Source organism: Physeter macrocephalus, unplaced genomic scaffold (assembly GCF_002837175.3).
Source record: "Physeter macrocephalus isolate SW-GA unplaced genomic scaffold, ASM283717v5 random_1496, whole genome shotgun sequence".
Lineage (NCBI taxonomy): Eukaryota > Metazoa > Chordata > Mammalia > Artiodactyla > Physeteridae > Physeter > Physeter macrocephalus.
The window spans coordinates 382-25,000 of NW_021146356.1; the positions used below are offsets into that span (position 1 = coordinate 382).

The 24,619-nt window shown below is 43.3% G+C and overlaps 1 protein-coding gene across 4 annotated transcripts; it reads right to left on the reverse strand.

Moving 5' to 3' along the window:
* Positions 1-290: 290 nt before the first annotated feature.
* LOC114485328 (adenylyl cyclase-associated protein 1) lies at positions 291-17,662 on the reverse strand. Of its 4 annotated transcripts, none has more exons than XM_028486565.2 (6): positions 17,556-17,625; positions 5,341-5,465; positions 4,612-4,715; positions 2,855-2,932; positions 965-1,108; positions 291-863 (listed from the first exon to the last, which is right to left on the reverse strand). In XM_028486565.2, exons 2-6 carry the CDS (start codon positions 5,450-5,452, stop codon positions 774-776), a joined length of 528 nt encoding a protein of 175 aa, XP_028342366.1. In that variant the 5' UTR covers positions 5,453-5,465; positions 17,556-17,625; the 3' UTR covers positions 291-773. The 4 variants fall into 4 exon arrangements, with proteins under 4 accessions (XP_028342366.1, XP_028342367.1, XP_028342365.1 ...); XM_028486566.2 differs by having other exon boundaries at positions 292-863; positions 5,341-5,462; positions 17,574-17,662; XM_028486564.2 differs by having other exon boundaries at positions 292-863; positions 5,341-5,462; positions 17,556-17,658.
* Between the last annotated feature and the right edge of the window lie 6,957 nt (positions 17,663-24,619).

The window sequence follows — 24,619 nt, forward strand, 5'->3', positions numbered from 1 at the left end:
AGCTGGAAGAGTTTATGATTGTTTAGCATAAACCCTAATTTCCTCAACTGTAAATTGCAGAGTATACGGTGGAGTATAATGAAAACATTGTGATGCTTAATCCCAGGTTACTGGAAGGATCAAGGAGCGGCCTGGTGTTCTGGGACATTTTTCACCCACATGAAGGCTTATTCCTTCACAGGTGTTGGTTAACTGATGATGGACGGAAGAAAGGAAGGGTTTGGAGAGTTATGCAGCTAAGTAATAGCTGCCTGCAGTGACTCCAGCTCAAAACCAGCAATGGAGAAGCAGGCACTGGTGGACTCGTGTGGTTGGACGTACAGTGACTCCCCTTGTGCAATACCTGCAGTGGTCAGGCAGCCTTCATCTCACTTTACCTGACCACGTGAATAGTCAGGGTCATTTTCTAGTAAATCTTACTGAATCTTTTGCAACTGGGCCAGTTAGAAGTTTTCAACAAAGGAACAAAATCTTGACCACACAGGCAAATAAAAGGGCATTAGTCCATTTTACCTCCTAAACCTGGAAGGGTAAGGATGAGAAGACTCAAAAGTCCTCTACAAACCCTGGAGAAAAAGCAGAAGAGGAAACAGAAACACTTCCTGCTTGCAAATACAGCTTCTATGAGCCAATATCTATCAAACTTTCCAAAAAGCAGCCCTGAGATAAGAGAACCAACACAGCAGCCAAAGGCAGTCTAAACTTAACCCAAAGCACTACTCCAGCAAGTAACCAGCTGGGTTTGTCCTTTACCCCTTGAGGACAGGCTGGACTTACACATCTTTGTACTCCTTGAGGACTCGGTTTGTATAAAACATGGCAGCATCATTCATTTCCTTCACATAGGGACCGGGCTTGGGAGCCTAGAAAAAGAGAAGCTGTCAGTGACTTGGGGCCTCTCCAGCCATATCTCCTTGTCTCTTTCAGTCTGTCCCTTCCCTTCCATGGAAGCTGTGCTGCTCACCATAGCCACCCAGCCCAGGGCCTGGATACTTTCGCTGACACCTGACAGGTGATTGAACAACTTGCTGCCTCGGTTCTTCTCCCGAAAGGTTATCACTTCTTGGATCTGCTCGGAGATGGGTGCCAACAAATCGGAAAGCTTATTCTAGAAAAAGATGCAAGAAAAGACTGAGGTTAGTGTATTTTTATAGAAGCCTTTGTTTATGTTGCTCAACTCTGATCCTCAAGGCAAGAATTCTTCACGAACTACAACAAGCATGCAAATAAACTCTGTATTTATCTTGCAAAGATTCACATGGCTACAATACTGCTCATCATCTCACTCTCCTTAGACAGTTCTAACTCCCCAGGATGGATTTTGTGGTTCTTCATGATCAGGACCCATACTCCAGCTGTACCACAAAATTCTACCATTTCTGCCACTTGCCTCTTTTCTGTCCCACTAACAGGAGACACTAGTTCATTTCTGGGCTCCTCTCTTTCCATCTATCTGTGTGCTCCTCTGCGTCATGAGGGACAGCACTCCACCAACCACACCAGCCTCCTACAGCATCTATCGTCAGCATAACCCATTCTGGCACCTTATCACACAACAGCACAATTTATTAATGGACCCATGTAAACATGCTTTTCTTTGTCATTGATTCTTCAAAGACAAGGGCTTTGTCTTAGCCCTCTTTTATAATCCGTATAGCCCTCAACATGTTGCTAGCCATATAGAAGCTGCTGAGAAGAGATCTGTTGAAATCAAATGCAATTAGAGGGCTTGGAACTTGAGCAGACAGCTTAGCAAAATGGATGAATCCTATGTTTCTGTGTTTTCATCCTTCATCCGAAGCTTGGTTTCCTGAACATCTCATTTCTCAGACCTTAGCATGAGAACAGTCTAAAGCAGGAGTCGGCAAACTTTCTGTAAAGAGCCAGACTGTAAATATTTCAGGCTTTGCAGGCCATACGGTCTCTGTTGCTATTTTTCAACTCTGCCGTTGTAGTGCACAAAGCAGCAACAGACAATACTTAAAAGAATGGACATGGCTGTGTTCCAAAAAAAACTTCATTTAAAATAGGTGGCAGGCCAGATTTGGCCTGCAGACTACAGTCTGCCAATCCTCGATCTAAAGCAAGGGAAAGATAATAATGTCTCAGCTGCCTGATTTGTGTGGGAAGTGTGGGCTTGGAAAAAAGGTTTAGACAAAATCCTTTAACTATTCGAGACAGATTAAAAATTAGAGTCTAACATATTTAACATTATCTTACGCTATTTTTACATTATTTAGGCATGCCAAGGGTTCACAGGTTTTAATACAGCATTAGTAGGAAGACTTATTGTATTAGCCTTCTGCCTAGGAAAGCCAAATGCAAAAAGAAGAAATGAAACAAAACTAAAATGTTTGGCTCTGAGAAAAATCTAAATTTTCTCTAATTTATTTTCATACTTGTGGCAGCATAAAATCCTGAGGTAGGAATAAAGTTAAAGAGAGATGCCTAACCACTGAAGGGTGAGGGGAGAAGCAGTACTTTAGGAGTTTTAGGATCTCCCTAGCAGCCTTACTTAAGCCCACGCATAGTGGAGCAAGAGAACCACTCTCTAGGTCCCAAAGGGCATAAGGGACAATATGATGAATTTGGGCTAAGAATGTCTATTGAGAGAAGCAGCAAAGTCCCAGGGATAACTACAGTCCTAAGTAAAATGACAGAAAAAAAGCCATTAGAGCCCAATAAATATATACTGAATGGCACATTCCCATAGTGGCGCTTAAAATCTGACTCTCCCTCTGGGACTTGGTGTGAACATACGTGAGCCTAGTAGGTCTATCTTAGTATGTTGTGATAGCTTAGCAGAAAGCTCTCAAACTGTCCTGTGCATCAAACCAACTAGTAATGAACTTACGCCTGCTGGCTGCTGGCATTGAGAGGCTGTAACCAAGAGCGCTCGCTCCAACTTCAGACCCGTGTGGACCATCTCCGCCTGAAAAGGAGAGGAAAGGAGAAGAATCAGCTATCAATGACACTTTACAGCTGGAGAGGTCCTGGTAAGAATAACCTGAAACCTCCACTTCCATGTACTCTGGTAGCAACCCAGGCACTTCATGTTGATTTCTTCAAGTACTCCTGATTCTTGGGACTGATGGCAGACTAATATATCAATGTTCCTCCTGGAACTAATCAGGGATATAATCCAGAGTTGGAAACGAAGATAACTGGGGCTAGCTTTTGATGAAGTCAAGTCAGCAACTGAACATGCAGTGCGATATGAAGTGCACTGAAAACCCCTCTTACCTCTCCTCACCTCCCCCGCCCTCCCAAATCTGTTCTCAAGAACTAGAGGTAAGAGTTAAAGCAAAAGCCTAAATTTATGCCTCAGATTCTCAAGGTATTTACTCCTTTGTGTTAAAGCTATTTTTCAAATGTTGGGCCATGACCTACCACAGATAATTAAATCAACTTTGTGACCCCCATAACCTGTACTTTATTAAGTGAAGGAGAATAGAACAATGAGTGCAATACATCAACTGGAAATTATTTCCAAAAAAAAAAAAAAAAAAAAGTGCAACACAAGTAGCATAATGTGAAACTTATATCTTAGTTACAAATATGCATTTCTTTCTTTCTTTCTTTCTTTTTATGGCTGCGCCGTGCAAGATCTTAGTTCCCCAACCAGGGATCGAACTCATGCCCCCTGCAGTGGAAGTGCAGAGTCTTAACCACTGGACCACCAGGGAAGTCCCACAAATATGTATTTCTTACTGAAGGTCATGACCAAGAGTTTAAGAAACATGAGGCTATAAGCACTACAAATATAAAAATTCAAATTGAAGTCATATATTTTTTCTGGATTTGTATTTTTAAAATATAAAAGTAAAAAATATATATATAAGTGATACGTTTTAAAACCTTTTCAAATGTGACCTACTGTATAAAGTAAAAATGCAAGCCCCACACTCCTACCTAAGTCCCAGTCCCACTCTCTAGAGTTAACACCATTGCCAACAGATGGTATATAAGAGGCTCCAAATAGCTCTTCCAAAGATCAAGCAACCAGTTTTGCTGATGGGTCAGGAAGATCCTAAACATGGTTCTTGCTGACAAAGGATCACTTAGAAGACTAGCAGGAGGACTCTGGGTCTCAGAGAGAGAGAGACAGAGTAGGGGCGGGGGTGACAACGTGGGGAGCAGCACATGAAGGGAGGTTGGTGGAGAGGCACCTGTCATTGCCTACTTCACATTCTTACTGTGGGCTAAGTGTGAAAATAACTCGCATTAGCATAGCTTTAGCATAAGTACCATGCTTAGTTTTATAAATGCTAAGTCATGATGATGACTCCTTTGAATAAGCCACCCCAGGCCTGGTTATATAACACACTGGGATCAGACCGGTAGCATGTTCTCACTACGAAGATGAACCAAGCCACATTTTATGCACCAAGCAAACTATCTGTATAAAAGAAGTCCATGCGGAATATGTGATAAAAGCAGGGAGCCTGGAAAAACCTGAGGAAATGTTCCAGTGCGTGGACTGAGTTCCTCAGCGCAGGTAGAAGAGAAGGAGCCAGGAGCCTCTCAAGGGGCTCTTCAACCAAGGATGAGTAGGATCTGAAGAAAGCCACCAGTCCTTAAAAGAGGGAAAAAAGGGCCAAACCTCCTTACATGCTTCTGCACATCTCCCCCAATCTCTTTACTGATCTTGAGGTACTCTGCCACAGGACCGGCCAAGAGTGAATCAAATGCTTGCACATATGGAGTCGTTCCTGCTGAAGACAGACACACCACGAAGAATTGGTCACACATCAGAAAGAGGATTTGTTAAAGGCACTTCCACATGAAAGCAGAAAGGCAAGGTAACACAGTAAACAGAAGGCTGGAGCATGAGTCAGGAGCTTGGGTTCTAGCTCCAGAACCACCATTAACTTCTTGTGCGACCCTGGCTAAGTCCCCTTTTCTTGCCAAGCTTAATTTTCTTTGTCAATAGAATGAAAATAAACAAAATCATCCCCCTCAAAGTTCCTTTTAGCTCTAACATTCTGATTCAATTGGGCATGTGCAAAATGGCCAATTTGCCAATCGTTTGGAGAGAGGAAATTTAATATCACTTGGCATTTGACTTATACTAGAGTCATTTTGCTAAAGAAAGAACAGGAAATATCACACAAGCAGGAAGTTCTCGTGTTAAAATAACTTAACCACAGGCCTCCCTGCACAAGTCACTTCCTCCCTTATCTGTTCACAGCAATACAAATTATAGGCAATGAACTTTCTAGATTAAACGTTTTAGGGAGTTAGCTCCAAAGGAAGGAATATACTGTGACAGAAGAATTTCTGGCCAGGACACCAAGTATTCACCACTCAAGGTATTCTGCTGGCTTGTATGCTGCTTACCTTTTGCAGCACTGTCTGCATACCCACAGTGCATGTCAGAGGCCTGGGAGACTGCCTCCAGGCGGCCCACCGCTCTCTCCAACCTTTCTACCAGATTTTGCATGTCAGCCATAATGTAGCACCTGCTGAAACAGATCAAATGTCATTTGTTGTTTTAATATTACATAGAACCTAGGGAGAAAAGAAAAAAAGAATGCCCTGGGAGCGAAGAGGATGCCAATTCTGAGGAACAGAATCATTTTACAGTAGAATAAGATGGAAGATAGTCTAGCATATTTGCAAAATCATAGAGACTTCATTAAGCAAAAGAACTACCCAGGAAACAGTGTTAACTGAAAGCAAATGCTTACTCATTCAAATACTTACTGAATATTTACTATGATATCACCAAATAAATATTTGTGTAAGAATTTAGAATTTACAAAGTACAGTCTCATATATTATCTCAGTTTAAGCCTCTCAACAACTATTTAGGAATCGAAAGATAATTACTATACTCTCAGAGATAGGAAACAATTTCAGTGAAGTTAAATGACTTGCCTATAGTCTCACAGTTAGCTGGTAGGGAAGCCAGTCCTCAAATTCAAGCCTTCTGGCTCTAAGTTCTGTGTTTTTTCCTACAACATCCTGCTGCCTACATATGGAATGCCCATAATCAAGATGAATAGGGTATTTATCTTGTCCCCAATAACTTACAGTCTAATAGAGGAGACTTTACATGTGCACTAACAACCATAAAACAAATAGAAAAAAAAAGTAAGGTGACGTAAGTTGCAGAGAGAATAACACAGGATTTCAGAGAGGGGAAGAATATATCAGCTGGAAGGATCAGATAAGGCTATTATGGCAAAGCTTCCAATTGAACCAGGCTTCAAATGAGGGTGGGTAGGATCTGGATATGCAGCAGGGAAGGAGAACAGACACACCCAGAGAGCTTATTACAGATCTTTCACAAGTACCAACTTATCTGAACTAGCCTCATTCAATGTCTAATATCCTAAAGAAAGTAAGCTCCAAAAGAGAAGGGAACTTCTCTGGTTTGTTTCCTAAACAAGTTTATCCTCTACCATCTAGACCACTACCTGGCAGGTAGAAGGTGTTCAATAAATATTTTAGAAGTTAATGAACCTGAAGTATAGTATCCCAGAACTCCAGAGAGACAAGGGTTCTGAAAGTTACCCACAAATACACATAAATGAGTGTTAATGTTATCAATATACATCGACATAAAGTGCTTTAGACTATAGGTGATCTCATCAAAATCAGTCAGTGTAATCACAATCAAAGACTTGACTTGGAGAGATTCCATTTCAAAGCATTAATTTATTCAGGCAACTGAAGCCGAATGAACTCAACTCCCTTGAAGCCACCTAAAATGACCATAGCAATTATAATTTCCTCAAAGACAGCTACATGACAGAATATCTCATTTAACACACATTGTCTTCCCTGTGGAAGAGAGAAGCAACTCAAAAGATAAACTAAGGAAGACAATATCATCCCTGTCCATTCTTTTCCGTGTACAGGCTCTGATCTCTCAGAGCCCAGTGATTTGCCAGAGAATGTTGTTTAAAAAAGAACCAAGGAAAAAAATAAGAATGCGAACCAAATAAACCTTTCCATTCGCCGACCTGAAGAGGTAGCAGAGGCCTCCAAATCTGTACTCTACTCAAAATGCAACAGACTATGGAGCAGACTAGAAGCATCCAATATACTCTCCCTTATGTTATGGCACAATCACCCAAATATCCAAACTGCTGCCCTGTTCATTCTGGGTACTATCCAGGGACAGACACATATAATCCACCACACTCTGTAAATCCCAGGGGAAAAGGCAGTGACTGCAATAAACTCCCAAGCTACCTTGCATTAATAAATACCACCCATTCTGTTATAAAACATGTTCGTTCGGACATAATGGATACTATAAGTTGCGGCCAGTGTGAACATGGTAACACAGTACAAGCATCTCTAAAGGCTGCCAGGGTTCGAGAATACTTACCAATCTGAAAAGCTTAATAATACAGCTTCATGGATTTTGCTTCCTTCTTTTCCATCTTTTACTTGTACTTTAAGCTTTCAATGCTAAACAAGCTATGGTTCTGCTGTTTAACTTAAGCAGAATGAGAAAAGACAAAACAGCTACCATTATAGCTAATCTCATTCCACCACTAATCAAATATAGGAGAACAGTTCCTAGTTTTTTGTTTTTGGTGGGGGTAGAGTGAAATTTGAGATGTTATGGGAAAGAATGTCTAGAATTGAAGGACCAAAAGACACAGCTTGTCTTATTCTTTATGTACGCATATTCATTCTTTAGGTGGTCATGTCCACTCCAAAGCCGTCAACTACCATTATCGCGTTACTATCCAGTCCACTTGCTGAGTGATACCACCACAACCACCTATAGACTAACAACTCCCAGAGCAGTGTATCCAGCTCAGGCCATCCTTCTGGGATTCAGAATTTTAGATCCAGCTTCCACCTAGACATATCTACCTGGATGTCCCAAAGGACATCTGAAATGTCCAAAACAGAACTCATCATTTTCCCTAGCACTGCTCCCACAGACTCACTGTCTCAGTAATCCAGCACTACCAGCAATCAAGATAGTAACCTGGAAACTGTTAAGCTGTACAGTATAGTGGTTAAGAGTGTTGTTCTTTGGAGAAGTCAGAAAGACTGGGAGTTTGAATAGTGGTACTCACTGGCTCTGTGTCTGAGTGTTACCAAACTTTCTCAACCTCAGCTTCCTTATTTGTAAAACAGGGACAACAATATAAAATCCAAAGGGCTGCAGTGAGAATAAAAGAGGAAATACATGTGGAAGTGACTGGCTCGCTCAGTCCTGAAAAATGGTTAGGATTCCATAAACGTTAACTAAATGATCTTCTTACTAATCTCATCAGTCATCAAAATCCATAGGCTCTATCTTGCATATCATAAATAGATGCCCCTTGTCTTCATCCTGATTGATTAAAAATTCGGTCATCATGACTTTGCCTAGATTACTGCAATAACCTCTTCACTAGTCTCCTCTAATTCCAGTTACAAACCCTCTTCATCCATTCTTCTTATTACCACAGTGGTTCAGAGTAAAGTCCAAGCAAGGGTTTCCATAATCTGGCCCTGCTTTATTTCCTACCACTCTGCCAGTTTTCTCTCCTGCCACACCTTTCCTCAACATTCTACAGCAACCCAGAACTACCTGCATTTTCCAGAAAGAGTTATGCTTTCTCTCACTTTTGAGCCTTTACTGTGCTATCCACTCTGCTTGGTTGCTTTCCCTTCCCAACCTGTTCCTTTTCTCATAACTCCTACTGCCTTTTTCAGATTCAGCTAAGGTGTCACCTCCTCTAGGAAGCTTTTCCAGTTTGGTATGTTTTCCCCTCTCAATCTGCCCCCTCTCCAGAATTCCTACTGTCCATTCAGTCTCAGCCAAGGTATCACCTCCCCAAGAAGCATTTCCAATATGTGCTCCCACATATCATTGTGTACTTATCTCTACCACACTTTAACACACTGGTTTAAAATCATTTAATAGTCAACAGGCAATCAGTCACCCTACAGAAGAGACCATGTCTTGCCTTTGTAATTCCAGTACTATAAACATGGTAGGCACTATAAATACAATAGGTTAATAAAGGTCCTTGGGAAAAATAAATACATAAGTGCCTTTACTCCCTCTCCCCTCAACGCCTGGTTATCTCCTCTCTGTGTCAAATCTGGGGAGAAGTGTAGGCGGGGGAGGGGTTTCCCTTTCTTTTAAAAAAACATTTTTTTTTGCCTGTTTGTAGGCTCTAACAAACATTCCCATCTTTCAAATAAATGCTGCCTTCTTGGGCACAAATTAAATTGATATAGAGATCTTCAAACCAAGTGCCATAAGGCAGATAACCTTGTTTATTAGATGATATAACATTAATTAAAAACAGAACTCCCTTAGAGTTGTCGGTGCTTTATATCATCAAACTGCTGCTTCTTTTGAGACTTAAAATAATTCTGTGATGTATGTTATAAAGATACTGATCCCCATCTTTAGAATGAAGAAACTGACAGAAGTTAAAAAGCTTGCTAGATATCAAACAACCGGTGGGGAGAGAACCTAGCCTTCAGCACAAATTTTCTGAGGCTCTTTTAAGCAATTAAGTGACTAACGGGTTCATCACAGCATCCAGCCCCAGCTGTCTGCTGAGCACAGCACTGTGGGTTCAAGGTCTCTTTATGGTGTCTTTAGGCACATTATTAGCCGCTTTCAATTCCTCTGCCCTCAATTTCCTCTATGGAGGCCAATATCTTTTCACATTCAGTACAGATGACACATGTTTGGAAAGCAAATATTTAAAATAAGGTTTTTCCCAAGAACACAGAATTGCCAGGGCAGAAATCTAAAGCTCTACCTAATCTTGCTCCCTGCCATTTCTGACTGACAGTAGCCAAGAACTATATGTAAGCCTCCGTAAATGAAGGTACAGATTCCCAACTATTTAAGCATTCATCATAAAAGCTTCAGAAGGAGAGGCAGTCCTAATTACCCAAGTCTAAATAAAACTTGGATTCAGGAGTCCAAGGTTTGAGTCCCAATTCTGCCACGTATTAACTGTGTAAGTTTAGGACAGTCATTTAATGGACCCTCACCTAGCACACAGAGATGTAAGGATCAAAGGAGTTGGTTTTATAGATGAGTAGTTACTTTGGGAGCCTTAAAATGCATTTCAAATGTAAAATGTTATCGCTGCATACCATGTACTAGAATACAGGCTCCAGAAACATGGCAATTTATCCATTCTCCCCACCCCTGCTCCCCCAGCTGCCCCCACCCCCAAAATCTGCAGCACCTAGAACAACCTGGCACACAGAAGACACTCATAACATGAAAGTCCTTAGCATTGTGACAGCTACTGAAGAAACAGAAGACCCGCTGTCTCTGCCTTCTAGAAGCTTTCATTCTTATTGGGAAGGGCAACGCAAATGAAACGCCAGTGGACTAAATATTGAAGACTATATTTTTTAAAGTTCTGTTAGAGATTAACTAATTTCATTTGGATTGGGAAAAGTTAAAGTTACCAGCTAACACAGTGGAGCTTTTTCTTTGCAGAATGTTGTATGGTCCTGAATTATATAGTATAAATGACTACATGCTTGGAGAAGAAATCAATGAGGATTAAAGGTAGTCTCAGGAGGTTTCAGGAGGGACGTGGGGCATTTTGACAGAAAAAGTAAAAGAAAAAAGGGAAGACATTCCAGAGCAATCAAAAGCAAAGAGAGACCAAGAAGGCTATGTACAGAAAGTAAGAGAAGGTTAGCCCACATAGTCTCATGGAAAATAAGCAAGCTGGGCTAGGTTATGGAGGGCACTGAAACCTGGGCAGTATTTGAATTTCACGTTGTGATAAATGTGAAGCCATTCAAGGGTTTTGAGAGAAGGAATAATATGATGAAAGCAAAATTTTTACAAGTACTGTCTGATAGAATGGGTTTGGGGGAAAAAAAGGGAAGATATTAGGGTCTATGTTAGGTTGAAAGTTGTTCAACTAGCTGCAAAATTAAAAAGTGGTACTGTAAAAAATATTTTTGGTATTGCAAAGGAAAAAAATAATCACTTTTAGGCCGCTAAGTGACCAGCACCTAAATTAACAGTAAAATAGTTTTTCTACCCTGAGGGAGTCTAGCAGGAGCAACAAAGCTACCTTCCACTGAATCACTGGCTCTCAGGATCAGGAGGGAGTCTAGAAAGCACCATCTGATGACAGAACAGACCTTTCAACATTCTCAGCAATTAGTCAGGTAGCCTCTATTCAAACACCTTCAGTGTGGAGAACCCAAGACTTCTGGAGGCAGCCCATTCCATTCACACAGCTCAAAGTATTTAAAAGTTCTTCCTTATATGGAGGCAAAACCAGTCTCCCTGCAACTTCCACCCACCGATCTTGGTTCTGCCCTTGGAGGTCACACAAAACAACTGAGCATTAAACACAGAACAAGTATTAACTGTGTGATACTGACTACTGAGTTACAGTAGCATTCAGAGAAGGGAGTCAAAGATGACTCCAGAGTTGCAAATCCAGGGGAGTAAGAGAATGATGACACTAGGAAAAAACAGGTTTCTGGCACATTCTAGCTAAGGCAAGAAGATGAGGTCAGTTTTGGATACACAGTTTGAACAGAAGATGAAGCTTCCAAGTGGGAATGTCCAGTAAATAGTTAGACATGAGCTTGGGGAAGGATCAAGGCTAGCGATCAATGTTTACAAAGTCATCAGCAAGGAAACATCATAAAGTCATGAGACTGCATAGGCTTTTGGAGGGATATCATGCAGAGCGAAAAGAAACCAGGAGCTTGATTCTCCAGCAATTTCTTTTGTGGTCTGAAACCAAGCAAAATCAGAAATGGTCAGTGATTCCTACCGAAGCTGCTTCATATTCTCATCATTCTAACAATCCAAGCAACCCAATTCCTTCTGCCTGTGTCATTCAGAAGTAAATGGAACCAGGTTACTCCTGCAGTTCTTGCCTCTCCTCACCAGGCAATTAAGGCAGTGGAATGAATTTCTACTCATAAGAAGTTGCTACACTTAAAATGTTTTCTACTTTGTCAGGTAGTTGTTCCTCTAAGTCATACCCTTAAGTAAAATCGAAAAGAAAGTAACTACACAAGTCACCCTGTATGCTACGGCAGCCCAACTGATCTGCTCCAAAATGCTTCTGTTGGCCTTTGCTTTGTAATTCTGTTCCCTAGATGTTATCCTAAGAAAATAATACTAACATGAGAAAACTGATAGGCATGAAGATGTTCAATGCTGTGTTAGCTTAGACTTCTAATTACAGGGGAAGAGCTAAATGCACTGTGGAAAAAGACCTGAAAAAGAACACAAAATTTACAGTATTTGTCACATTCGCGTGATGGCGTTTTAGACAATTTCCCCATTTGCCAAAATTTTTTTAACATAGTAATATAATTTCTTTATAATAGAAGACAACAAAACAAAACAGCTTCACTTGGATATCTCTCCTAAGCTACCACTAAACTATAAGGCATTAGTTAGTTCTACTCCTAACAATATAGAAATTCTCATCACTAGACTCTAACATGTTACAGAGCAAAACCTACACATGCTAATAGGATACTTACAAGTTGGCTGATTTAACCCAGAAACCAAAGAACAGACACCACTTTGCCCCAGTAAGATGCCATCTAAATCTAACCCAAATCAGGAGCCACTGTTCTTCCCCAAGCATTTGGTTTCTCTGATGAAACCAATGACATTTAGTGCCTGAGTCACTGCCACCTGAGGTTTAGATTAAAACAGAAAGAAAGGCCTGTCTCCTGCAGAGGGAAAGAATTCTACCCAATATCAGCACTTGTCTCCTGACCATTAAACATGGTCCTCTATCTAAAATTCCAGGAGTGAGTAAAGCTAGTAATAGTGTACAAGCTGAAGTCAGACTTGAGAACTAGCTGTTTCAAGGCTCTATTTGTTTCAATGCAAATAGATAACTTCGTGTGGTCAAGGGTTCCCCTCTCTCTCACATTCAAGGAATATTAAGAAGACTAACACCATAAAACCATTCAGCAGGCATCTTTTATACTGTATAAGGAAAAACCGCATTGGTTGATTTCAACTGGTAGTTGCTGTAAACAGAACAGCGTTTCCCATTCTCATGCATAAAGATAGATTCAAGGATGCCATTTGTCCCTAGCCATGATTCAGCTACAGCTAGAGATACGAAAAGATCTGCGACTTTAAGTCTATAATTAACTTACGTGTAGGAATTTTAATGACCTCTGGAGGGAAAAAAAATAAAAAATAAAACAAAAAAGCAAGCTCACTTCTTCCATTAAACATTTCAACTATAACTACTTTCCAGTAGAAGAGAAAAATTTGATACAACAGGTCTGGTAATACAAGGCAAACAAAGCTGCACTGTAGCTGAGGAGTATTTTTAGAGTTGATGGTTTTTATTAGGTTTACATGATGGTATATCAAGAACAAATAGTTTCATGGTGAATGCTAGAGCTGCATTAATTTAAGGATGATGAAACTACAGTCGACCCTTGAAAAACACGAGGGTACGGGCACTGGCCCTCAGTGCAGTGGGAAATCCTCCAATAACTTTACAGCCAGCCCTCCATATCTGCCTGTACAAGTGGACCTGCACAGTTCCAATCCATGTTGTTCAAGGGTCAACTGTACAACAATTTTATCAGTCAAAATAAATCTTGAGGGCTTCCCTGGTGGCGCAGTGGTTGAAAGTCCGCCTGCTGATGCAGGGGACACGGGTTCATGCCCTGGTCCGGGAAGATCCCACATGCCGCGGAGGAGCTAGGCCCGTAAGCCATGGCCGCTGAGCCTGCGCGTCCGGAGCCTCTGCTCCGCAACGGGAGAGGCCACAGCAGTGAGAGGCCCGCGTACCGCAAAAAAAAAAAAAAAAAAAAAAAAAAAAAAATCTTGAGTAACAACATCATAAACTACATCCAATGTAAAATAAATGATAATCCCTATCCACTAAACCAAGCTGTCTAAATGCAGGCAAAGAAAAGAGGAATTTATATAGCCCCAGTATAGGGGACATATAAATCTGCTGACTGGCGCTGTCAACTAACACCAACCTCATTTCTAGTGAGTGCCTAAACAATGGTCTTTCTCTATTAAGATCACATCCTCTGAGGGAAAAAAACACAAAAAGGCAAGTTCTTCAAGGCCCACCCAGAAATTCCTTGAATGAACAATAATTCTTGATGCCTCAGTGAAACCCATGATTTATTCCTTGCAAGGTACCCATCGTTTATCATGTGCCATACACTGCTAACGAAGGCCATGGAGTCTGCCCTCAGAGAACTGAGTTGGAGAGATAAGACACTGCACAATCAGAGCTATGATACTTTCTCATGCATTGTTCTCAATCAGGGGCAATTTTGTCCTCCAGGAGACATTTGGCAATGTCTGAAGACATTTTTGGTTGTCACAGTTGAGGGAGTGCCCCTGGCATCTAATGGGTAGAGGCCAGGGATACTGCTGAAATCCTACAATGCACAGGACAACCCCACGAAATGAAGAATCACCTGGCCCAAAATGTCAGTTATGCTGAGGTTGAGAAACCCTGTTCTAATGTAAAAATGAGCAAAAGGTAAGTGCAAGAGGTACAAATAAAAAGCTGATGTAATAGTTTAGGACTTTCTAAATTAGAATGTCACTCTGTACCACCCAATGAAAACTAAGATGAGGGTCTGACTGTGGAGAACTCTGTAAATTGGACAATAGAGTTTAGACTTGATTCTTTGGGAAAATGAAGCCAGTGAAGGGTTAACAAGATGCAAATGGTTCTTTTTAAGAGTAGTCTGGTTATGGTAGAGAAGCTGAAGTATAGATACGAAAGCCAGTTTAGTAGAAAGTAAAGAAAGAAACTGATGAGGACAAGTCAAAGGAATAATCACTAGGAGTGGCTAAGATATAGCTTGAGGATACTCAGATTTCAAATCTCAGGATTAAATTTCAAACCAGAGGGTTCAACTTTCAATGACACTGCATTTGCTTGTTTAAGTAAAATGAATCTTTGACTCACCATACTTCACAGAAAACTGAAAGGAGGAAGTCACTTTTTAAAGGCTCAGTCCCTAGTTAAAAAAATAACTGCAACTAAACAAAGTTATATATAAGCAAGAAAAGGGGTAAAAAAAAAAGTTCATCCTTCAGGTTGGAAACAAAACATTTTACAAACTAAACAGCTAACCTCCTCAAAGCAAAAATACACTCACTGAATCTTAACAATACCACCACTTTTGGTTTGCATGACAGGCTGTACTTGACAAAGTACTTTCACAGTTACCATTTTATTTAAACTCTTCTGAAACATAAATTATGTCCATCTGCTTGATGAAGTATTTGTGGGGAAGAAAAAGGGGGGAAATTCCAACAGAAATTTCTTTATACTGGACAGCAGCAAGTCAAACAATTAGCAAAATACCAACCACAGAATAAATCCAAACGCATTCATACAAGGCATCAAAAGCCCTTCAAACCTGGCACCACCTACCTTTTTTTCTGGTCTTATCTTCTCCTACAAACCCCAGGCTCCAGTACTTCCCTGAACAATATAAACCCTCTCCTGCCTCCACACCTTTCTCTTGCTCTTTCTTCTAGTTGAGATACCTTATTAGACATCTTTGCTTAGATGTGCTGCAAACAACTCAAACTAAATATGTCCAAAATTCATTTTCTTTCCATGTCACCTCTCCAACTTGACCCTCCTCTCACAGTACCTATATTGGTGAATGGTGCTACCCAGTTCCCTAAACCAGAAAACCAGACAATCATCCTAAGCTACTGCTATTTTTTCATTTCCATAAACAATCAGCCTTCAACTCTATGGATTTCATCTTTTTAATATTGCTCAAATTCGATCCCTCCTCTCCTTCCCATTCTCATTGTCTCCATGGTTCAAGCCATGTTCAAGCTTCCAAACACTGGTCTACTTCCCCATTATGTTCCTTCCCCCTTGACAGGCTGAACTAAAACATCAATCTGACCACAACATTTTCCTTCATAAGAGCCTGCAAAGCCTCCCCACAGCTTTCAGGGTAAGCTCCAAATTCCTTAGCATGGTTTACAAGGGCCTTCATATGTGATCCACACCCACCCACTTCCTCCACTTCTCTGAGCATTACTGGAATTCCAGTCATGGTCTTTCACATGTCCAGATTCCATGTCCTTGCACTGGACCCTCTGGCTGGAAATCCCTTTCCCAGATTCACCATACAGCTAAACAAATCCTGCAGGACTTAGCCTCCCACTTCCTCCCCAAAGCATGGAAAGCTGGCTCAGGTATTCCTCCTCTCAAAAGCCCTGTGCTCACACACTATGACACTGTAAGCCACCCCTGATTTACTTGTCTGCTTCCTCCTCCACTCCATGAGAACTACTGTATTCTTAGTCACCAGGGCTAGGTGCCTCATTTAATATGTGCCTCACACGTATCAAGGGCTCAATAAATGGCTGGTGAATGATTAATGTGCTGGGCTGCCCCTGTTTTCACTTGAACAGGGATCCCTATAAAGAGCTTCAACTGACAGTTCTGATACTAACTTCTGCCTTAAGTTTCTCATGCTCTCTTCATTGAGCTCTTCATGCTTCGAAACTCATCTTAAACCCTGTTTCTGCAGAAGGGATCTTCCTGAGCCCCTCATTACATACTGCCAAAGCACCCTGTTCTTCTTTCCTAACATTCATCACATTTATAATTATTTGTTAAATTCCCTGCACACACTGTCAGCTCCGTGAGGGCAGGGTCTACCTTGTTTTGTTTCTGCCTTCCCTGGATGTTGCAGAGTGCCTAACAAAGAATAAACACAATTTGTTACACTGAATTTAATCCTGTGAGGTGAGCAGAGATCTCCACTTAAAAGATGACAAAAATGAGGCTCAAACAAGTTAAACAAAGCGCCTATGGCTACCGATGCTTGGCAGTGGGACCAGACCAAAACTGAGCCAACTGGTTTTACGTCCAGAAGTATGCAACACCTTCAACAAAGTTAACTTGGCTTTTCAGGATCAGAGCTATAGACTAGGAGAAAGGGGAGGCTGTCTGATTGCAAACACAAAAACCCGATCCTCTCTTTTTAAAAAAAACTGCCCAGGTGTGCCAAACAGGCTGCATTTTTAAAAAGTTCCACGCAGCGGGTAGCCTTTAACCTGCAACTGCCCGCGAGACGATAGCTACTGGAAGACCACCCCAAGGTACAGAAAGGTTCCTGGGAAATGAACGGGGGAAGGATCTGGGGCTGGTAATCTAAGGAGCTGAGGTCTAGATTCCGATTGTTTCCGTCGCTCGCTGTGAGATCTTGGACCAGCCTCCTCTCTCCGGGGATCAGTTTACCCATCCAAGCAATGGGGGCGAGACCAGGGATAGAGAAGATTCTAAGGTCTCGGAGGTTCCTTTCAGTCAGAGCACCTTAGGAATCAGGCCTCCGCTGAGGCTGATGGCCAGAACCGCTAAGTCCAGCGGAAGGGGCCTCCCCAGGAGAGCCTGGCTCAGTTGGTCACCGCGGCCCCACCTCAAGAGACCGCGCCCAGGATCCCGGGTCGGCCTGAGGGCCCCGGCGCCGGCCGCCTCAGGGAGGCTCACCGCATGCGCCTAGGCCAGAAGGGTCATTAACAACGCCAGGGGCCAGTGGGCCGCGGAGAGGACCATAGTCCCTACCCCGCCGCCCACACTCACCTCAGAGATCTGCCTCACCTCGGGACTGCGATCAGCCGCTCTCCACTTCCGGCAAGAACCGCCCAGCAATCTTCGCGCGACCCACTTCCGTGCCCTCACTGGGCGCGGCACCCCCACCGGAAATGAACCGCCGGCCGAAACGCCGGCCCAGAGGAGGGACCTGGGAGGAAGTCTGGCAGCTCCGCTCTTGACTCCGCCCCCTATTCGCCACGCCCGTGAGAGAGAATCCCCACTAGCCTGGGAAAAGAGTCCCTCCCCCAAGGCGGGAGCGACGGGGGCGTGCCTAAGGCTAGCCACGCCCTTCTATCAACTGCAGCTGCCGGAATCGCCCGGACCAATGAAGGGCCGAAATTACTGGCTAAGCTCCATCCCCGGAGAAGGAGGACAGATGAGTGGTTAATTCTCCTGTCAGTTTGGCCTTATTGGCAAAGGCCGGTTCCTTTTCACAGTAGGCAGGAAGGGGTTCAACCCTTCAGTCCCTGTTAGGGCCTAGCCGGAGGAGTCTCTGAGGGCGGGAATCGCGGGCGGCCGTCTACTCTCCGAGGGGGATCAAGGCTAAGCTCCGCCTCCCTCTGGGCGTTCAAACCTCGGTTTCCCCGTTTGTGACGTGTGGAGGCTATTGCTCTGGACAGTGTTTCAGGAGGACCTGCGGAGGCTGGGTGTGGGGAGGGGTCGGCGGGGGCGCTCGGGCCCAACCCCGCGTTTCTGGGCATGCCAGCCGCCGCCCCGCTCGCTCTGCCCCGGGTTTGGAAGGTGGAAGTTCGCCCCACTTCCTGTTTGTTCGGTGCGCTCTGTGACCATAGATGGTCAGGTCTGGGGCCGCGCGGAAGCCTCCGTCTGGCGGTTTGGGAGTCCTTCCTCTCCGCGCGCAGGGTGTTGTTCCCGAGAATAAGATGAGCGGGGGGTGGGGGGGAGATGAGCGGAATTAGAAGGGATCCGGCTCCACTCGGCTAAAACCCGGCTTCTGAGGCACCTTGCCCGGGCTGGGCGTGGCCAGCCGGCTGCCACTCAGACCGGGGGAGGTTCTGCATGGTGGACGCGGCGCGCGGGGAAGAATTCTTCTCTTCGGTGCTTCTTGTGTCTGGGGATCAGAGCTTTGTTTCCTCAAGGCTCACACTTTCCAACCAGTGATTATACTCCTACAAAGATTTTATTTACAGAAAAAAGTGGCAAGTTCCCATCCCTTCAGTTGAACGGCTGTGACGGCTGCAAGCTTCAAGCTGAATGCAAGCGTTATATGCCAGAGTGACTCATTCAACAAATACAATTCTTATAATAACAGCTACCATTTACTGCGCGCTGAGTACATGCCAGGCCTGTGCTGAGTGCTTCAAGCGCATTTTCATTTAATTCTAACGAACTCTCTGCGGTAGGTACCATTACTGCCTACAGTTTTCAAATGAGGTGGCTGAATTACTTGCCAAGTTCATAAAGTGTCGGAATTTTGAAGGGGACACATCTATCTAACTAAATCCCAGAACTTAACCCCTATGATAGACCGAACTGGAATCATTTGCTACAATTTGGAGGCAGTGATGCCCCTGGTGGAGAGACATCCTGGGTTCCAGTCATGGCTTAGGCGCTTACCAGGGGTCAGACTTGGGTTAGGTTACCTGACTTCTCTGAACCTGGGCCTCTTCTCAATTTTATGACTCCCAGAATATTTACAAGAAAATGACCACATGACAAAATATGGAACAAAAACTGCAGTACCTTTTAAATATTTACATTTAACAAAAACACTGTCTCTCACACATGCACACCAACTCTATTCAGACATAAAATTAAAAGGTTATATTTGAGTGATTCATGTGTGTGTAACCTAGGGCAAATAGCCTCCCTGTCCCTTATTGTAATCAGCTCTACCCTTAGCCCTTCTAAATCTCTTTCCGGATTAGAGACAGGAAATACCAAAACCATACATGCACCCTAGAGGAGGGGGAGAGAAAGTGGGAAACAGGAAGGAGAAGGAAGAAAATAAGGAAGAAAGTTTCCCCATGCATAAATTGGGGATAATAATTCATGGGGTTGTAATGAGAAACAGAAACAATGTTCACAATGCCTGCCCTTCAGGAACTTCTAATCTTTTAAGAAGTCTGAACACAGGTACTTGTAACTCCAATGGGAGGCAGTTTAAGAACAGTATCTGTGACTTTTTTTTTTTAATAAATTTATTTTATTTTTGGCTGCATTGGGTCTTCATTGCTGCGCGCGGACTTTCTCTAGTTGCATCAAGCAGGTGCTACTCTTCGTTGCGATGCGCGGGCTTCTCATTGCGGTGGCTTCTCTTGTTGCGGAGCACGGGCTCTAGGCGCGCGGGCTTCAGTAGTTGCAGCACACGGGCTCAGTAGTTGTGGCTCACGGGCTCTAGAGCGCAGGCTTGGTAGTTGTGGCGCACGGGCTTAGTTGCTCCGTGGCATGTGGGATCTTCCCAGACCAGGGCTCGAACCCGTGTCCCCTGCATTGGCAGGCAGATTCTTAACCACTGTGCCACCAGGGAAGTCCATGACTTTTATTTATTCATTTATTTATACACGGAAAAAAATTACTGAGTTCTTCTGTGCTAAGCACGATGCTACTTTATACCAGGCACAACTAGGAGTACAGCAGTAGACAAGTCAGACCGTGTCACTGCCCTCGTGGACCTTCCACAGTCTATTGTAGAAACCAGTATCACCATCTGGGGAGGTCATCAGTAGATGTGCTGACTACTGGCTTCCAGTTTTTTTCCTCCTCACTGATCTTGCCCAGTGCCCAGTACTCAGTGCCTCATCCATGGTGGGCTCTCATCAGGCTCATGTTCAGTGAGCCCCTTGAATTCAGAACAGTCATATCCTGGGCTGAGATGGATGGGTGGAACATTGCAGGGCAAACGTGAGTAAACAGTAGTGGAGATGGGAATCTGTGTCTAGATGAGGTGAGAGGTTCCTGTAGGAGAGGAATAGGAGATAAGGCTGAAAAAAAAAAAAAAAAGAGGTTGAGCAAGCTGTGCCAGGCAGGAGAGGTGAAACCCTAGTGTGAAAGCGAGAGGGAGCTGGTCAGATCGCATTTTAGAAATACAATTCTAGCTGTGGTGTAGAGCATGGGCTTGAGTGAGTAAAAAAAACAGGCAGGGAGACCTGTCAGAAAACAGATGCAAAGATGTAGTGATGTCTGAATCAAAGCTATGGTATCGGGGATGCAGCAAAGGGGACAATGCAAGAGATAGCATTCTTATAAAGGGGCTAGGGAGGAGGAGGAAGAAAGATGGAAACGGGATGATTTGAATATGAACCTTCAGACTAGATCTAGTTCCCCAGGGATACACTCCCATTGAATATTACTTTTCCTTCTTGGCAGATATCACAATCTTAATTAAATAATTATTTGTGCTATTATTTTTTAATATCTTCTTTCTTTCTAAGTACCTTGGAGTTAGAGTCCTTGCCTCTCTAGCACAAAAATCTATCTCAATGGATAGTTATGGAAAGTTGTGACTAAGTGAAAAGGGTGGGAAGGGCCTGGGTGGCTCTGAGACTTGGAGATGGGTGAATGGAAGGTGGGTGGAAGACTGGATTTTGGGGTTTTCAGCCTCAGACCTTCAAAATCCAGCCTGGGGAGAGAAAGGGAGAAAAGAGTGCAGTTAATCATTTTTCAAACGAGAATTGTCAGCAGAGAGTTGATTGATTCTCACACATGCCCCCTCTTCATGTATTTTGCCTGGATTTCAGCAAAATTCTAAACCTGCAGAATCACATTGTCTCTGAGGGTGCCACCCAAGATTCTTCCTTATCGCTCAGAGTTTCAGACACAGAAGTCTGGTGGTTCATCTGGAGTGTTTCCCAGCCTGGCTCAGAGGAGCGCCTGCATCTGTGCTGCCTGGCCCAGAGCCTCTCTGCATTTGGGCAGATCCTGTGTCCCCCTGCCAGAAGGGGCTGATGACAGACAACGATCTATGTGAGCCCATCTTTCTTCTCCTCCTAGAATAGAGTCCCTGGCTCCAGCCTGAGTTAAGGTCTCAGGTCCAAAAATTACAAGTAGGCAAAAGAGATATTGGCAATATAATAATGTAGTGGTTAAGATCTGGCTTTGGCATCACTCTGACCTGAACCTGAACCCCAGCTCTTCCACTTAATGTGTGATCTTGGTCAAGTCAGTTAGCCTTAGAAAAAGATATTAAAATCCATCTTGAGGGACTTCCCTGGTGGCACAGTTGTTAAGAATCCGCCTGCCAATGCAGGGGACGTGGGTTCGAGCCCTGGTCTGGGAAGATCCCACATGCTGCAGCGCAACTAAGCCCGTGCGCCACAACTACTGAAGCCCATGCACCTAGAGCCCGTGCTCCGCAGCAAGAGAAGCCACCACAATGAGAAGCTATGCACTGCAATGAAGAGTAGGCCCCGCTCGCCACAACTAGAGAAAGCCCACGCACAGCAACGAAGACCCAATGCAGCCAAAAAATAAATTAAATAAATAAATAATAAATAAATTTTTAAAAAATCCATCTTGAATGGTTGAGATGACAATTAGGAGAGAAAATTTATAAAACATTTGGCTCACAGTAAATATGCAATGAGCAGTAACAATTATTATTCGATACAGAGAGTCTATTGTCTGTGTCCCTGGTGAAGGCCACCAGGAAGCAAAATAAGGTCTGAAGGGTCAACACACTGGATGGTGCCACCAGAGGCACTGCCACTACTGCCCCATCACCAAAAATATCTACTTCTTTTTTTGTTTGTTTTAATTAATTTATTTATTTATTTTTGGCTGTGTTGGGTCTTCGTTGCTGCGGGCTTTCTCTAATTGCGGTGAGCGGGGGCCACTCTTCATTTCGGTGCGCGGGCTTCTCGTTGCGGTGGCTTCTCTTGTTGTGGAGCATGGGCTCTAGGTGCGCGGGCTTCAGTAGTTGTGGCACATGGGCTCAGTAGTTGTGGCTCGTGGGCTCCAGAGCACAGGCTCAGTGGTTGTGGCACATGGGCTTAGTTGCTCCGCGGCATGTGGGATCTTCCCGGACCAGGGTTCGAACCCATGTCCCCTGCATTGGCTGGCAGATTCGTAACCACTGTGCCACCAGGGAAGTTCTTATCTGCTTCTTTATATCTCTAACTTTTTTTTTTTGGCCACTCGGCTTGTGGGATCTTAGTTCCCCAACCAGGGATTGAACCCGGGCCCTCGGCAGTGAAAGCGCCAAATCCTAACCACTGGACCAGGGAATTCCCTTTATATCACTAACTTTTTTTTCTTTTTTGACTGCATCGGTCTTCATTGCTGCACTCAGGCTTTCTCTAGTTGGGGCAAGCGGGGGCTACTCTTTGTTGCAGTGCACAGGCTTCTCATTGCAGTGCTGAGTTGACATGACATGAAACCTTTCTGTAACTGATCACAAGGCTTTAGTTGATAGTTGTGACTTCACATATCCACTACCCATTCCGTATTCTCTTTGTCTTCAACCAACACCTAGGTTCATCAGGGCCATAGCGATGGGAAAAGAGGGCATGAAGGAAGCATGCTACTGTCTTAAAGTTCCTGACCCAGAAGTGGCATGTATCACTTCCACTTATACTTCATTAACGAGAACTTAATCACATAACTTAGTTGGGGCTATAACTGATTTTCTATAGGTCACCCAAAGCTTTTTTCTTGAGGGATTGAAGAACTTGGTGGTCCTGCCTGTATAATATTTCCATAATTTTTTGCACTAAGCATGGCAGAACTAGGAGGTGCCCTAGGTATCCTCTGGATTATATCATAATCCTCCCTCTCTCTATTGCACAGTGACAATTCTCTTTTGCCTTAATAATGGCTCATTCACCTAACCAACCATCATAATCAGAGGTATGCATTTAAACTTTAACAATATGCCCTCCATGGGTAAAATACCGGATTTGTAGCATTTGCCGATTTCTGTATTGTAAATACTTCCACCATGGCCAGCTTTAAGCTACCAATGTTATATTACTGAAGAAAAATGCACTGTGGTATGTGGAATAGTGGCCCTCCAAAGATGTCCACGTCCTAATCTTTGGAACCTGTGAATGTGGTACCTTACATGGCAAAAGGGATTTTGAAGATGTGATTAAATTAAGGATCTTCAAATGGGGAGATTATCCTGGATTATCCAGGTAGGCCAAATACAATCACATGGAACCTTATAAGAGAAAAAAGTAAGCAGGAGAGTCAATCAGAAAAAGAGATGTGACAATGAAAGCAGAAGTCCTAGTGATATGATCAAGGAATGTAGGTGACCTTTAGGGGCTGGAAAAAGCAAGAAACAGATTTTCTCCTAGAGCCTCTTGAAGGAACACAGCTGGGCTGACACCTTGATTTCAGCCCTGTAAGCTGCATTTTGGATTTCTGATCTCCAGATATGAAAGATAATAAATTTGTTTCTTTGGGGATTTTTTTTTTGAATTTTTGAATTTTATTTTATTTATTTTTTAGACAGCAGGATCTTATTAGTTATCTATTTTATATGTATTAGTGTATATATGTCAATCCCGATCTCCCAATTCATCCCACCACCACCACCCCCCGCCACGTTCCCCCCTTGGTGTCCATACGTTTGTTCTCTACATCTGGGTCTCTACTTCTGCCCTGCAAACCGGTTCATCTGTACCATTTTTCTAGATTCCACATATATGCATTAATATACGATATTTGTTCTTCTCTTTCTGACTTACTTCACTCTGTGTGACAGTCTCTAGATCCATCCACATCTCTACAAATGACCCAGTTTCATTCCTTTTTATGGCTGAGTAATATTCCATTGTATATATGTACCACATCTTCTTTATCCATTCGTCATACTGTTCTCCATAGTGGCTGTATCAATTTACATTCCCACCAACAGTGCAAGAGGGTTCCCTTTTCTCCACACCCTCTCCAGCATTTGTTGTTTGTAGATTTTCTGATGATGGCCATTCTAACTGGTGTGAGGCGATACCTCATTGTAGTTAATTTTTTTTAATTAATCAATTTATTTATTTTTATATTTGGCTGTGTTGGGTCTTCGTTGCTGCATGCCGGCTTTCTCTGGTCGTGGCAAGCGGGGGCTACACTTCATTGAGGTGCGTGGGCTTCTC